Consider the following 17,597-nt stretch of genomic DNA (forward strand, 5'->3'; position numbering starts at 1 on the left):
TACCATTTACAAAAAGGTGAAATTCTAAGTGAAACCCATCTGAGTATTTTTCAAGATGGAGAGGAGAAACCCAAGGTAAGAAGCAAATCATACAAGAGGCTGGCCAAAGTCAAACACTCTACACACTGTTCATCGTTCAGGAAAGGCTTTTCATCTCTGTTGCCCCACTCCGCACTCTCAAACTATGATCATGATCTTTCCCTTAGAGATCTGGAGAACTGATACATTCTCACTGACTTACAAATCAGCGAGAGGCCCTAATCCGGGATTATTTCTAAGTGTGCTGGCGTGGGGCAGGAGAAAAACGTATTGTTTTTGAGAATATCTTCAATACGGTGGAACAGAATTATTAGTTGCTAGTACGTGCCAAAGAAAGGCTATCGTATCAAATATCACCAAATTAACCACAATCAACCTAATCTAAGTAAACTGTCCCTGTGGGGAGGAAGGAAAGGCCCTGTCCGCTGCAAGCTCATCTGATGAAATGCAACGGGCCTGAACTCAAGTGGGGGAGGGAGGCATGTGGGGCGGTGGCCCACCTCTAACCCCTACTATACTGAGTGGGGAGGAAAAATGAATCAGCACCAAAAGCCTGACAGGGTTGTTTGTTTAATTGCCTGCCTCATGAAAGCGTTTGTAAGGAAAGGAGGCACCTCTAAGGACACTCAAATTGAGTGCAGCCACCTAGGAAGGAAAAAGTAAAGGAAAACATGCTAGCTTAGAACCAAGACTCTGAGAAGGAGAGAAGGAAAAAAAAAGGATGTGGAAGCTCCTGGTCAAGCCACTGGGACAAAAACTTGCTTTCTGTCCTTGAAGGGAACTATTACTCTCAAAAACAGCCAGTAATGTCTCCTCCCCTGGCATCCAGACTTGACAGTACAGCAGAGAGATGGAAGAATAAAGTTTTAAAGAGTAAGGTTTTCACCATCTAAATTAGCACCGTCCAGTAGAACTTTCTGTGAGGATGAAAACGTTCTCTATCTGTGCTGTCCAATCCAATGGGCACTTGCCACATGATGCTGTTGAGCACCAGAATGTGGCTAGTGTAAATGAGGAACTGAATTTTAATTTTATTTGACTGTAATTAATTTAACTTGAAATTTTACTGGCTTCACTTAGCTACTGGTTCCCATATGGGAACAGTGCAGATCTTTATGTCCACCTACAGTGGTGGTGTTTCTCTAAGAATGGCCGGGGGCCCAAACCCAGCGCGGGCTGTACCAGGTGCAGAAGGCCCCCAGGGTAGGGGCACATGCATGAGGTGAATGGCCTGGCAGAGCTCCAAAAGAATTCACAGAAACAGGTTATTGTATTTAAATAGTCGGTGGGGATGATCCTTTCTATCATTAAATAAACAGATCCCATTAGGTAATTTATTTGTTAGCATAACATATAATCATTATTCTGTAGAATCCCCTAAAACATAAACTTGCTTAGTAATGTGTTTTCTCCTGCTCGTGTAGCTCCGATAATTGTGTATCCTGTGCTGGACACACTGTGTGCCAAGTTGTACACACTTACGGGCACAGGGGGCCAAAGGGCTTGTAGAGGACAACAGGTGAGGTGTATTTACCCTGAGTTTCTTCTGGCTTCTTGGTTAGAGAGCAAACTTCCCCAAAGCATGTCCCACAAGATGTTAATAGGCACTATATATTGATCTTCAAATATCTGTGGGAAATTACTATTTTTTTTTTTTTAAAGATTTTATTTATTTACCTGACAGAGAGAGACACAGTGAGAGCAGGAACACAAGCAGGGGGAGTGGGAGAGGGAGAAGCAGGCTTCCCGCCGAGCAGGGAGCCCGATGCGGGGCTCGATCCCAGGACCCCGGGATCATGACCTGAGCCGAAGGCAGACGCTTCACGGACTGAGCCACCCAGGCGCCCGGGAAATTACTATTTTTTAACAAAGATAAATAGGTTTCTTTATTGTAACAATTCTCAACTTTTACTAAGCGGGCCCTCTACCAGGGATGGGTCCCAAATGCATGTGAAATCTTTTTTTAGAAGAACAGCCTGCGTTCTGTAGATTGATTACAATGCCACCTTCCATACAGGCCTAACAACAGCAGAAGGTGACATTCTGCATGCCTTTGTGAAAGGTTCTCAATCTATCTGATTAAGAATTTGGGAATTTGATAAAAGTCAACAGACATATGGAAATCACACGAAGAATTCTGGGTGGATACAACCTGGTTTTGAAGAAGAGAGGAGGCCACATGGGAGGGTGGCTTGCCAGAGGGAGCCAATCTTGCTGCCCTCCCACTATATTTTGGATATCGCTTAGGAAATTGAAGGCAGCCTGAGCAAGCTAATAGAGATGGCTAGTATAGGAAGTTTGGATGCGTAGTTCACGTGCAGCTTTAAATACACTGTACCAGTTCCTTCTTATAGAAGCCTGCAATAAGATGTTATTAAAACTTTAAAACTTTAAATTGTACTGTCTAATAAAGTAATTTGCTAAGCTTGATTTTAGAAGGTTAATTATTCCTCCAATTTAATCTCAAACTGACCATCAAAATGTCCTATTTCACATTTCTAACTAACACTAATACATTCTTTTAAGTTATTTATTAGGGGGTCAGGAAGCTTTACAACTAACCTACCATAAAATGGCATTTTGGTCATTTAATATTTGATAGCCTGTAACAGAAATTTCTAAGTTTCAGATATACTATTTTAGGTTTAAGAATATGCATCTAAAAATGATCACTAAATCCACTTTTCACAAGCAAATGAATTAAAAAAAACCTTTCATTGAAAATGTACGGTCTTGAATTTCCCCACCACAAATACACAGGAGCTTTGTGAAACTAATAGTGTGTTTTTTAACAAACAGGAGGATTATCTGAAACGGTATCAAGGATTACTGCATGGTTTAGAGACACTTCTTAGAAAGAGGTATCTACTACAGCAAGCAAATCTAAATATTTAATAACTGTGAAAGGAACTGTCCTGTAATTATTAATTGTGAAATGAATTGTCCTACACAAAAAAATTACATCTCCTCAAGGTCCCCAAAGGGCAACTGTTTTTCAGTTATAATTAATTATATTTGATGATTTCTCTATGGAAAGATTTTTACAAGCTAGGTTAGCCACACAGTAACTACACAACAATATAAAATAACTAAAGATCCTGGCCCTTAGCGGAGAAAGGTGGAGATGGACATTTTACTTCTACCTCTGAGTTAACAAAACATAATACTTTGTCTTTAGGTTTTATTCTTCCTAATAGGATTCATACATCTTCTACTTTTAAGGCTATTTGCTTACTGAACTCAGAAACCTGTCATGAGTCCATCAGTGTAATTTTGTAAACAGAGGAATCGATTCTCAGAACTTTATATTTGGCCTAGAAATGGACAATTTCAATTATGATTTATTTAAAGGACCAAAAGTCAATTTCATCATATTTTCTTTAAAATGATTTCTAGGAATTCCCTGATCTTGCCACTTGAGAAATATTTAAAGTAAAATATGTGAGAAACAGAAGTAAAAGGTAACATTCAGGTCCTGATTAGTCAACTGAGGGGATTAATCATTGAGGAATTCCAAATTCTGTTTCTCATGGCACTCAATCATGGATAAAAATATTTAATTCATGTTTCGGAAAAGAGAGTAACGTTGTAAAACTGTGAAAAGCATTAATAGATGTTTACAATAAACCAAAGTTAAAAAGCAAAGATCTGTATTTACCTGGCAGATTACTAACTAGCTGACCTCTGATAAAATCATCAACTTCTTCTGGTTTTAAGTGGTACTGGCCATCTGGTTTTGCTTTTCTAGTTGCCATTCTAGCAAGGAGAATATTAGAACCTATAAAGTTAAAAAAAAAAAAAAAAAAAAACGGTTTTCAAAAAAAATATTCACCACAATTATTTTTAAATTTCTTAACAAAGACATCTACAGACAGGTTACCTACCAAATTTCTTTCAAAAACAATGAAAATAATTTGCAATTCTGATCATTTCAAATACAGTACAAAAGAGGCAGAGTTTTGTTAAATAGGACATATTATAACCTTCATTGATACTGGAGAGAGGTTTCCCTTTGTTCCCAAACCGGGTGTCATTTCAACATCCCCTACCCTGGGGTAAAGGAAGGGAGAAAGCAGCCCCTAACCTTATGTTCAGAGATGCAGGCATTGGAGGCAACGGTCAGAAATTCCATCATCCTGCCAACCAGTGTGTCCAGACTGAGCAGGGAAATAAAGCCAAAGACATGCTACTGGACAGGGGGTAAAAGGGAGCCCGAAGAACCCAAAGTCTCACTATACAATCAGAACATGTGCAGTGGGAACGGAGGGTAGAAGAGTCTCACAAACTGACGGTGACAGCAAGGTCCCAGGTGGGGTGTGGACGTGGAGATGTCAAGCAGACAGTGGAAAAGGCTACGGGGGACAGAGACCTCATCAGGGCTCTGAGAGGAGGATGTCGAAACTTAGGGAAGACACAGAAAGGACACGGCACGGTTTTACGGAAGACTTACGTAACAGCTATGTGCTTTCCTAGGGTAAATGTGCAGATACTCATGAAGAGAAAAAATTCTGCAAAGTCACACCACAATGATAAAAGGGTGAGTTGTAGAGAGGCAAAAGGGGCTGAGGAGTGGAAGTATCATGTGGGATTTTCATTTTAATTGCGTGACTGGACTTAAAAGAATGTACTCATATTGTCACACCTCTGAATTAAAAAGAAGCATGATTTAAACAACTAAACCCATGCCAGATACTGGAATACAGAAAATAAGCCCTAAAAGGACGCTGAGAAGGATCTGCAGGCCAAACACAGGGGAGTTGAAAGGTAGGCTAGCTAGGAACTGGAGGAATGCTATGAATGTATTAATAATGTTTTTTATTTTCTGTATCTTATGATGTTTTGATATCTTAAAACTCTTGCTGGCTGCGGGGAGATGGTCCTCCCAAGGCTAGCCAGTTTCTAAGGACAGCAAACAACTACCTCCCTTAGGAGCGCACCTCTCACATGCAAGCCAGCCACCCCCAAACATCTCCTTATCAAGCTCACACACAACGACAGTATTTTCCTGCCCTAAGTCATCCAGGCAGGGTACCAGGCAACTACAATTCCCCGCTTATAACCCTAACACCACAGGATTATCCAAAAGAGCAAATCCAAAGCTGTTTACTCCACTCTGTCCGGCTTTTCCCACAGAAACCCCAATAAAGGCTCCGGCCTAGGATTTCCCCTCACTCCTTGCTTCTGCCTCCTGACTAAAACTGGAGGCTTCCCCATGTGGCCCTACATGGTACAGCATGCCCTCTCCTCTTCTTGGCAGGTGTAAGGAATAAAAACCTTTCCACAGCATTGGCTGCTCTGTGTCATCACTCAGTTCTCTCCGTAAATTAAAATCCCAAGGGTACAAATGAGACAGGGAACTTCAGAGGAAGGAGGATTTCTAATGAGAATGGAGGAGGAGTGGTTGGAAATGACAACGACAAGCTAAGAGGAAGTTACATCTAACTGGCAAGCCTGGGACGTACAGAGTACCAGAGAGAACACAAGTAAAGAGGTATCCTGGCAAGAGCTATTGTGTACAGTACATTCAGAAAGGAAGAGGTGACTCAGGGAAGTGGAGCTATCCAAGAGAGGGCTCCAGAGGGCACAGCTGCAAAAGCCAACAAAACAAGGACAGATGATGTGAGCGGCTGAGGAAACTAAGCACAAGGATTAAAGATAAAACAGACAAGGGCTGGGGAGAGAGCACAATCACTGAGGGCCACTGGTTGATAATGGTGACTTCTGGAATTGAGAGTGAAGACAGGACTGGTCGAGCGCTCCAGGAAGCTGAAGTTCCCAAAGTAACTGAATTACAACAAGACTCACAGTAACATTTAACTCCAAATCCCCCCCAACCACCCTGCTTAGAAGGTGGCTTTGGCTCACTTAAAAAGAATATGTTTACAAATACTGAATTCACTTCTCCCCGTTTTTGAAAACTAGAAATATTCCAACTTGTTTATCCCAAAGACAGTATCATCATCAACCATTTACTTGCCTCTCTAACACTTCCATCTCATGTATTGCACAAATGTGAGCAACGCTAAGAAGGGTCTTAGAAGTCAGAGGCCTATGCAGTACGGTAAAAAAACAAAATCTAAAAAATCACTCGTAAAGATTAAATGATATTCAATGATCACAAAGCAATGCTTTGAGTAAAACGAAGAGTACAAAACAGGCTGGATACTAACCAATTCCAACAGAGGCCGCACATTTCGTCTGGTCTTTGATTTCCATGCGGACAGCATTTGCAAATTCATCAGGAGTAAGTCTGGTCTCTGCAAGGATCTCAGTGATATCTACCAGTGCTTCATCACAACTGACAGCTTCGATGTTATGTGTGTAGCTGTCGACACAAAGCAAAGGCAATGAATCACCCGGGAGCTTGCCCTCGAGGAGACACAAATGTGGCAAAGCCCAGTCTTCCTCTGGCATCTCTCTTCACATTTCCTTATAACACTTAAAATGCTAAAAAGTATTAGCATTTTAATTAAAGTGGCCCAAGTGCCATTCTTTAGTCACCTAACTTTTAACTGCAGAACTAATGAATTAGTATTTTCTCATTTTCCATATTAACTACCCAAAATACAGCAGAAATTCTCATTCCAGTTTCTCTATGCTGAGGATACCTTTGTAAAGCTCTGAATAATTGAAAAGTAGTGGGCAAATTAGAACTGTCATAACATTTAATCTAAAAACTGTTCAAACACAGTTTACCAGAATCCTAAACAGATAGAAAAATCACATAAATCAGTCAAATAAGTAACTGATTATCTCCTAAACAAAAATACCATGATTAAATACCTTTTACTGCAGTAGGCCTAGGATACAGGATATAAAGGCCAGTCACCCCCAAATACCTGTCTGAAAGGACGCCAACTATATTCCCTGAATGTGGAAATACTGTGGGTTTTGGTCATGATCTACCGACACAAAGGACTTGTTTTAATCAGCTAGAGAAGAGGAAAAGGAAGAGCAGAGTTGTCCTGTGGCTCCCAAACTAATTCAACATGCAGACCACAAATGGAGGGCAACCAGAAAGGCCTCAAGGTCAAAAACGTACCTTCAATAATCTACATGGTAACGTTTACTATGCCTTATCTCACCTACATCTTACTGCAGGTTACAGATCGGAATAATTGGCTGTATTCACTTAAGAATAAATATCTGTATTCATTCAAGAAATGAGTGTTTTGCTTACACTTTAAATAAGGGGTGAAATCTGTAAGAGCAGAAGGGTATACCTGACAGGAGGAATTCTACTTCCCAGTGAAAGGTGCCCCGAGGGATGGAGAACATGAAGCCGAGGCAGGATTTCCAAAGGGTGGTAGGAGAACACTGTGTGCTTTTTTCCCCCCAAGCACAGCCACATGCCACCGACAGTGTCTCCACAGACTAAAAGGATCTCAGGACTAGTATGTGTCATGGGTCCCTCTCCAATCCTCCCGATGTGAGATTCAGGCTGGTAGCTGCCTGAATGCCTCGATACTTGGAAGCAGAAACACGATAGTACCACTACCCAGCTCAGTCATCCACTCCCAGCACTCATTTGGATGTTTCTATTGACCCCAACTCTGGAACAGGATTTAAAAAGCGTATTTTCCACTTGGTAACACCAACATTCCCATAGGTGGGATCTTAAGGACAGCTGTGATTATAAATGGCTTATCATTCAGCACTCAGACCTACATACTAATGCCAGATAACTTCATCTGTTCCTTTTATTTTCTCTTTCCTGCTCAAGTAGAGATGGGATCTCGTTTCTCTCCGCAGGACCAGCTGCATCAACAGCTATTTGTACTTAATAGATCCTCAATAAATATTCAAAATAATGCATAAAAAGGGAGAGGAAGAGGTGAAGACAGAGGTGCAAAATGTATCTCTTAGAACATTAATACACTCCAGATGTCGACAAACCTTGGCCTACTGTCCAGATGCCTGTTTTGGTAAATAAATATTTAATGGAACACAACCACACCCATTCACTAATATATCTGTCTGTGGCTTTCACTTTATACAGCAGAATCGAATAGCTGGAACACAGACCTTATCTAGCCCTTTATAGAAAAAATATGCTGACTCCTACTTTAAAGCATACATAGCCTGCCATAGACTTTAAATTTTGAGCTTTGAATATTAAATATACCCATACTGTAAATAAAAGTTAATCTCCTTTTCTCAATCCAACTAATCAACCACCCTGAAACTACTACTAAAAACTAACTTTTATAAAAACTAACTTTTGGCATACCTAATGATTTTAGAAGATAAATGGTTTTCGAGTCTCTACTCGTTGACCCATCAGTTCTAATTATAAACAAAACTATAATTCAAACGTAGTAAAAGAATAACCAGGTTAAAAAATGCCAATTCTCCGTCTGTTGGGTTCCAGAGGAAGAAAACGAGAGCCACGGAGTTGAACCTATACAGACAGAGACTCAGTTTCCACTGACGTCAGGAAGCAGCGAACAGTGAGCAGTGTCAATATGTCCCTTAAGACTGAGCTGATTACTGGGACTGGCTGAGGAAAGGGTTCCTGACAGAGAGAAGTGTCCAGCAAAAGTGGCCCTGACACCCCTACAGAACACCAGACTCTCTCACTGTTAGAGAGAAGAAGTAAAGGAAGAGACATGGAAGTGACCGCATGTTGGCTGTACCTTGCCAGTGTTTCATACATTATTCGCGCAACTTCCTTATATGCATGAAAATCATATGGAACAGCTTGAAGGTTGGGACAAAGTTGTTTAGCTTGCCCAAAAAACATTCCATTCCTGATGCCAACTTGTCTAGAAAAGAATAAAACACAATGGAGGTTACACTAGGAATAACTTTCAAATGCTCACTCAAATATCAAATGTTGACAGTGTCTCCCCATGCCACTAATATATAATTTTCACTTAATTCTCATTAGGGATAAACAAGAAGCATTAAGAAAATTTTCAAGTTTGATTCCCCCCCAAAGGAAAATTGCACAATGGTCTGATGAGTGTAAATGACATGTGTAGATGTGCCAAAATGTTACTGAAAGACCAGGTTTGGCTCTTGTCTGTATCTGAACATTTCTCCTAAGACTCAGACCTCTGGCCCCTTTTCAGAGATGCCAGCATGCCATATGCTGGTGATATCACAACCACCACAGAGCAGGAATATGCTGTCAAAAGAGGTTTTCTTCCCCTAACACATGGCACGGTTTGGCCAGGGTGTATCCCCCAAAGACAAAGAATATAAACGAAAGAACTACACAAAACAGTGCTATGTAACAAACAGACAAAATGTACTCATCCTATTACCACCCAATTCCCAATTGACCAATTCCATGCTCCTGACGTGGCTCCACAGTGGTTGAGATGCCAACAGCATTGTATATGGTAGGACATCACTCTGGGCAGGAGCCAGGGTTCCAGAACTTTGAGGGACCTAATTGAAAATGGTATATTTTAAATCTTTTGCGTGTCTCAATGCCCCACATTACCTTTGATATTTGGAGCATTCAGCAAAAAACTATACTCATGGAATTATACATAATTAGTAAAATTCCATTTGACCACTCTGCAATGAATCAAGGAAAAAATACTTTAAAGTAAAAACACAAGCGAAATAATAAGCACTGTTTCACCAGATTACATATGCCTATGTAAATACATCAAACAGTTATTTTATACGTTCATTCAATAATATTTACTAAGTGCTTACTTAGTATGGTGGTATATACCCTGTTTGGAGAAACAATATATAAATACTAGGCTTCAATTACTCGGAAGTCTCTGGCACCCTCCCCATCTCAGACCACCACTGAGAGCCAAGAAGGAAAAGAATCCTCTAAGTTACTCAGAAGTAAAGGCAAAATCATATGCATTTCTTATGGACACCAAAACAGTAATAAATTATGATTGCAAAGCTCCCAGTAGACGAGAAATATCTAATAGGAAGGAAAAGTGACAGTGAAAGAAGTGACAACTGACAAACAGCATGGTGAAGAAAATTCTTTCATTCATTCAACAAAAATTTATGTCTCCGGCATTTGGCAAGGTGGTAGGCAAAAGATGGTGAATAAAACAGACCCCATGATGTTCACAAGGACGACCCTGCACTCACCCAGCAAAGAATAGATTATAGTCAATGGACCTTATTTTGTAAGGCAGTGAAGTACATATAGAATAGTTTTGAAGTCTATAGAGAATTACATACAATTTAAGACATTTTCAATAATGCTACGGTGACTTATCTTATTCCTGTCAACTAGGTCCCATGCAGGATAAACTACCAATACTTCATCAGTGTGTGTTGCAGAAAGAGATTATTTGCAGGCTTACACTGCACATGTAGGTTACTGTCCATGCAATATGTTAATATGTATCCATATCAACTAAGAACAGTAAAGCGTCCTTACAAAATCATTTAAAAATGATTTGATCTTAAAAAATATGATTCGAGGATATTTGTATATCATCACCTATTCATCCGGTATTTACCTTCTCACTTATTATGTATAAAGCTTGCTCTTTCTGATGAGTAAACTGACTAACAGTAATGCATATTCTAGCCTTTGTATATACATCCTACCTTTCCATGATTTCTACCATCTCATGTGCAAACACCATCCTTTGCAGACCCACTATTAGTCTGTGTCTATTGGAAACTCACCATTGCATAAAACTGGGATGATCATCCCCACAATCAGGTCCCCATTCCAACCCCAGAAACATTTCTCTGATACAACTGTGAATATACATATTTTAAAAAAATCTTTTCACCTAAGGAAAATGTAATTATGGGACAGCCACAAGAAAAGGTTATCCAAGAACTGTTTTCTAGAGACTTTCATTATCAACAGCTTTCTACAAAATGAAAATCACAATTAAGAAACAAACTCCACTGCTGTGGGTTGTGTGGGCTTTTTTTCCAACTTTCACTCAAATTCACTGTCATCACTTTATGTATCTCCTTAAAACAATCACACCTAGGTGGCTTGCTGTACAGTATTTAGCCCATATATCATCACAATTATTTTGTAATACATTCAGCTTGACAATCACTATCTCTGATGCAATATGACTGCAACATCCAAACACCAAAAGAAGCCTAGAGCCTAGACAAGCTGTGGCTACTTGAGTCCAAAGCCCTCAGGAACAGGAAAATACTTTTACCCTTGAGGTAGACTTGCTATCCCCCCGTCTCCCCACCGGCCAGCACTCAGCTTGGGGGTGCCAAATGAGAAGGGACACCCTTCAGGCAGTACACAGAGGGTGGGGCTTTCACTTCACCACCAGCTGAGCAGAACTCAAAACACTGACAGAGCATTCCTGAGCTTCAACACGCCCTCCAGATATGAACACAACTGTCCAGCCACCAGACGCACACGTCGTCACACCGTAACTTAGCCTTACTGAGCACAACACAAAATCAGCTCTAAACTGCCAGGGCTAATAAAAATACAATAATCCAGAATGCATCTGGTATTTGACTTATCATTTTTATTAAAGTTTTCAACTCTTGGGCTACATTATCAACAATGAAAAAGGTTAAAATGTAATTTTGTCAATAAGGAAGGCAAAGTTAGTCTGAGGAGTAAAAGTTTCACATGTCATAAATTGAAAGTAATTTACATATTTTATAATTATGAATGTTTGATTATAAAGTTTTCTTAAATATCTTTTTAATAAAATAATTGGCAAGATTTTAAACTATTTCAGTTAGATGACGTTGAAATATTTTTTGTTCCTATTAGACTTGAACAATCCCAACTTTTTTTTTTTTTTTAAAGATTTTATTTATTCGACAGAGAGAGACACAGAGAGAGAGGGAACACAAGCCCGGGGAGTGGGAGAGGGAGAAGCAGGCTTCCCACTGAGCAGGGAGCCCGATGCGGGGCTCGATCCCAGGACTCTGGGATCATGACCTGAGCCAAAGGCAGACGCTTAACGACTGAGCCACCCAGGTGCCCGAACAATCCCAACTTTTAATCAGGACTGAAAAATGTTACATATTATCAAATCATTATGCTGTACACCTGAAACTAAGAGAATGTTGTATGTCAATTATATCTCAATAAAAAAGAAAAGTATGAATGACAAAGCCATAAATAAAAAGACTGAAAATATAACTGGTAGAGGACTCTACTATTAAATACTTTAACACTTGCCAACAATGTGTAAATGCTTGCTGTGTTATAAAGGTAAAAACATCTGTTCAGCTATCAGGAAAGAAAACAATAAAGATTGTTCTCTTAATCAATTCATTACTACTCCCTCTAGTTTTACAACTATTACAATTGATTATTTTTAAATGATTTTTTTTAAATTATGAGGAACACATACATATGTCTGTTTCCTCTTGTACTGAAAGTTAAGCTTACAGTAAGATAAAGATCTACAGACAAAGTTGGTACTAATGAATTGACAACACTCTACAATTTTAAGTATGGAGATTATTGGGTATATCAATATGGAATTATTTACTTGTAATTTAATAGGCGATCAAGTTTTAACATTATTTTGAAGAAAATACTAAGTGTTAGGAGTTTTAAATTACAAGGGATTTTTCTTAGCTATAAAAAAGAATGATTAGATCAGAAGAACATTAAGGCCCTCTCCCATTAAAAAATATCTAATTCTTTGGGGCGCCTGGGTTGCTCACTCAGCGAGCATCCGACTCTTGGTTTCAGCTCACGTCATGATCTCAGGGTCGTGGGATCGAGCCCCATGTTGGGCTCCACACTCAGCATGGAGTCTTCTTGGGATTCTTTCCCTTTCCCTCCCTCCCGCCCTGCCTCTCTCCTCACACGCACTCTCTCAAATGAATAAACACAATCTTTAAAAAATTAAAAAAAAAAAAAACTAATTCTTTAATTCCATGCTTCAAAAGACAATGGTTTAAAAATGACAATGTCCATGGGGCGTCTGGGTGACTCAGTCAATTAAGCATCTGCCTTCGGCTCAGGTCATGATCCTGGAGTTCTGGAATCAAGCCCCAAATCGGGCTCCCTGCTCAGCGGGGAGTCTGCTTCTCCCTCTGCCTCTGCCCCTCCCCGCTGTTTGTGTGCGTGCACGCACGTGTTCTCTCTCTCAAATAAAATCTTAAAAAAAAAAAAAAAAAATGACGTCCAGTTTCTTTTGGTTTCCACTGTTGGACCTACTGATTTCATCAGGAAACTAAGGTATTTATTTAAAGTTCTCTAGTATTTGTGAAAGGAAAAAAGAACTGAAGGGATGAAGCCCTGAAATATTTCTTCCCATAACATGTGTGTAACACAGGCCTGACTGGCACATCTGAATCCACTTCAAAAGCGTCTGTAAAAATGACTAAGTAAATTAACTATTTATAAGGATTACAACACACTTAATTTCCACATACCTGGCTTCGTAACTACAAGAGGCAATTTCAGCCTTTGACAAAACAGAATCAATCCCATTTGCTTGTGCAGAATCTTGGTTCTCCCACAATGATGAATCTGGTATCTCTGCTTTAAAAATAATAAAATTTAATGATTATACATTAAAAACTTATTTTCTTTAACTTTCATTCAAGAAATATATTTTCCATTCCTTTCATATACAAATGTTTAATAAATTCCAAATATAGTTATATCCATTGGTACTGGTCTTCTTAATAAAAGAAAACCTATAGCTCTAAAATGGTTTGCTTCCATTATATACTTCACCAGCGGTCAGTCAAAAACATGATAAATTCAAAGTGTTCCGTTTTAGTAAAGGCTTGTGTTTTTATTTTTTTTACAAAATATATCAAAAGATATATATAAACTATCCCTTAAACAGTTTCTTGAGATGAAAAAGGACGAAAAGTTATCAAGGCGATCAATCCCCTCCTATATTCTTGAAAGGATTATACAGCTCCCTGTAATGGGAAACAGTTAATGGAAAATATACATTTCTCTGAATATTCTTTGCTGTTTCCTAAATAAACTACCTGCAAAACTGAAACCTACTTAACACCATGCTCAACAAAACACCAATTTCCTACAAGTCATTCAGTCAAACAATTCAGTAGATCTCATACCATAAAGAGGTTTCATCCTAAATTTAAGATTTTTCTTTTGAACACACATCAGGTAAAAGAGCTTCACAACACTGACCCCTTCCAGTAAAGTCTACTTTAATGGTTTAACAACGCATGTTGAATTAAAAACATTCAAGTGTGATCAGAATACCAACTGCTTTACAGAAAACGCTAGCCTGAACAGTACTACTCACTAGTATTTCTTAACATCCAAGCCAAATTTACAGCTTCACACTAGATTATAAAAGCACATACCTCAAGAGCACTGACTATATGCCACTTTACTTCCTTTACCACCTTTAGCTTCACTAGGAATTGAGAAAGATTAAAACACAACTTCAGTTCTTGGTCTTGGGACATTACTACGTTCCAAGAATATAATTTTAAAACATATATTCTTAAAACACAATCTCAGCCACAGTTCTAATACAATGAACAAAAATGCCATTAGTTAGTAAAACAAGCCAAGATACACCATTTCAATTAATTCTAGACAAACCTATTTTGAGTACATTATAACAATATGTAACTAGCAAACCGAGTATTTCTGTTCTGCTTATTTCACAAATATAATGTTCCATGAGAAATCAGCCAAGTTAAAGCAGCACCAGAAACACATGGCAAAGTGTCTAGCTTTGTGGGCTAAAACAACTCTTCCTGGTTTGACTCCAGAAATTGTCAACATCTTTTACTCAACTATGCAACCCATACAAGCATTTTTGGATTCCAGCACCCATATACACAAACCATAAATGCAAATCAAACTGTAAGGACTGGTATCTTAATGGGCTCAAATCCCACTTGCCTCAAAAAATTAAAACAGCAGAGTATATAATTTGAGCCATGATTTCTGATCTATTATGATAAACATGTGCTATACCATGACAAATTAAAAACAGAAGGCAAAGCAGACTTCCCTGGTTTTCTGAAGCATCTCAGAAGGCTAAATATCTGCTTTCAGAGTCCATTATTCTAAGCTGAAAATCTGCAAGAATTTCAGGATTGTCAGTATCACAGTTCAAGAGAGGGTGCTACTAACCAAACAACAAAGAGAGTTGAAGCTTGAAGAGCCACAACCATCTGCCTTGCACAGGTATAATCATGACCTTATGCCTTAAAAGCTGGGGAGCTAGGGGACTTCTATTTGAAGGTCTAGTCAAATAATCTACGATACTTGTCTTGAAAATTACAGAAAAACCATGCTTGAGGTGAGAACAGGTGTCTGTGGACCCTGGGCTCCCAATGCCCTGCCTGAAAGGCACCACCTCATGTTTCTCTTCACTGGGCCGGCTGACCTTTTCCACAGGGCGGCAGAGTGCGTGGATCCCTCCACGAGCGCAGTGAGTTGCTTCAAGGGAGACTCAGGGAAATTCAGGGACACACTGTCCTCACTGGAGGGCAAAGTAGAGAACTGCTCATCAAAACTTGACAAACTAGACGGGCACATGAAGAATGTGGAGGAACGGTTGGAGAAATCAGAAGCCAGGACCCAAGTCTGTGAAAAAGAAATCGCTGAGAATAAATCTATAACTAACACGATTTTAAAAACTGTTGTTCTTTAGAACGAACACTGAAGCTATCGAAGGGATAAGAAAACATCTGCATCCTGGAATCCAGGAAGAGGTAAAGGCCCCCAACCACAAAATCTTGAGTACAAATGGATTCCAAATAATGAGACCATCAATGAGAAGCGTCACTGCTGAGTATGGCTCAGGAAGCAGCTTCCAAAGGAAGTCGTGGATGGAGAGCCCCTGGTTACACTGGTCCGTTTAGACAAAGAGTTCTTGAATATGACGAATAAGAAGCTAAAGTTTCTACCTATAAAGGGCTGAAGATGCTATCTGTTCTAATATTTTGCTGGGACATACAAGCCGAAACATCAGAACTGATTTTTTTTTAAAGCTAGCGTGTAGAAGCCAGAGGTTCTAATTCCTAAATTGATCTTCGATATTTTAAAATTTGGTGTCATGTGATAAGGACCCAGAGAAAGAAAGATCAGGGAATAACAAGGAAAGAAGAACAAAGGCATTGAAAAAACAAGTTCTAAGTACAAGGTTAGCTGCAACCAAACTTTATAATAAAGGACAATCTGTTCATTTTATGTTATAAATATTTTAGGTAAGCTCCTAATGGGTCAAAGGCTTAGGAAATAAGTGAATGATATAAAGTTAAAGAAAGAATATAAAATGCAAAGTATCATATTCACCTTTTCTAGTGACAGAAACATCTATTTTTGACAGTTTTCAATGGCAAGTGAATTTTCAATATTTCTCCTAATATTTACCTTCTAACTTACCACCCACATTTAGAGGTGGAGGGGATGTGAATTATAAAAGGTCATTACAATGTTATGAAAATCCAGTGGCTAAACTGATGAAGATAATTAAGTAACCAATGACTGTATTCTGTTAATAAACTGTGTATGGTCAGATCACTTGTGAAGGAAGGAAAGACGTAAGAGGACTCGTTCTCTGCTACTCCTAAAGGATGTGCACTTGCGAAGGCCAAACTTCTGGACGGAGACTGCCAAACTACAGACGTGCGTGGCAAACGCAAGATTCTACCCACCGGAGGAGCCAAGCGCTGGGTAACTGACCGATGTTACCGAATGCTATGTCCAAGGTATTTTTCCTTCTTTCAACATTCATTCAGTGAGTTTTTTAACTGAGTGCCCAATAGATAACAAGTATTATGCATTTCCTTAAGCTACTTATTTGTTCTCTAAAACTTAAGATTTCATATTTTTAATGCCACACAGAAAATACAAAAAGAAAAACCAACCTACCACAAAACCATACAACCAATACTTCAGAAACTACCCATATTGTCACATACCACAATACAACTAAGTGTTAACGAGCTCAATACTACTGGCTACCCCAAGACCTACCCATGACACACAAAATGCTAGAATCTCAAAAATCTCTTAAAAGATTTAAAAACCAAGAAATGCTTTAGGAAATCTGGAAAATACAGATACACATGAAGCAAAAAGATATATCTATCATTACTGTTTTGTACTCATACCTGTACACAGCCAAAAAAAGACTGTAATCCCAAAAAAAGGTCCTCAGAAATGTCCAGTGGTTTTCCTTTAGCCTTAACTTCAATGAGATTTCTAAAATAATGCCAAGTTTTCATAACTGAAAACCAGGAACCAGAAATAATCAGGATGAAATTTAACTGCTTTGCCTTCCATTCCACTGTATACCTAATTTCTGACTACTTTCTGATTAATATTTTTCTGGAAAACTAATTTAAAAATTTTTTTTGGCTTTGCAGACATCTATGAGGAAAACTGATCAGTGACAAAGAATTTAATTTGTAAGCAAGTATTTCTCAGGGAATTTACTCAGAGGGAAAAACAGATATAAAAATCTTAATAGTATTGTGAACAGTCTAAGTTATGATTTTTATTTATTAATAGCAAAAATTCAAAAGCCGGCGAGGCAAGAAAATGTTGAAGCAGGTTCAGCAAAGACATGGGGAATGATTTCTGGTTTTATCTTCTTATTCCAGTAAATGAAGTCCTACTGTTTCTTATTCCACTGCCTCATACAAAT

General features: G+C 38.9%; 1 protein-coding gene across 9 annotated transcripts in view; it reads right to left on the reverse strand.

The window, feature by feature from the left end:
• REV1 (REV1 DNA directed polymerase) overlaps positions 1 to 17,597 on the reverse strand; it is a 100,586-nt gene that overhangs the window by 13,495 nt on the left and 69,494 nt on the right. For 5 of the 9 annotated variants that reach the window (XM_035001767.1, XM_035001770.1, XM_035001769.1 and 2 more), the window contains 4 exons: positions 13,372 to 13,480; positions 8,676 to 8,804; positions 6,210 to 6,364; positions 3,698 to 3,817 (listed from right to left, as the gene is read on the reverse strand). In XM_035001767.1, coding sequence (XP_034857658.1) covers positions 3,698 to 3,817; positions 6,210 to 6,364; positions 8,676 to 8,804; positions 13,372 to 13,480 — 513 coding nt within the window. Of the gene's footprint in view, positions 1 to 3,697; positions 3,818 to 6,209; positions 6,365 to 8,675; positions 8,805 to 9,308; positions 9,394 to 13,371; positions 13,481 to 15,329; positions 16,357 to 17,597 lie in introns of those variants that run through there. The other 4 variants (XM_035001773.1, XM_035001774.1, XM_035001768.1 and 1 more) reach the window with 4 other exon arrangements.

Source organism: Mirounga leonina, unplaced genomic scaffold (assembly GCF_011800145.1).
Source record: "Mirounga leonina isolate KUSES-001 unplaced genomic scaffold, KU_Mleo_1.0 Mir_125, whole genome shotgun sequence".
NCBI lineage: Eukaryota > Metazoa > Chordata > Mammalia > Carnivora > Phocidae > Mirounga > Mirounga leonina.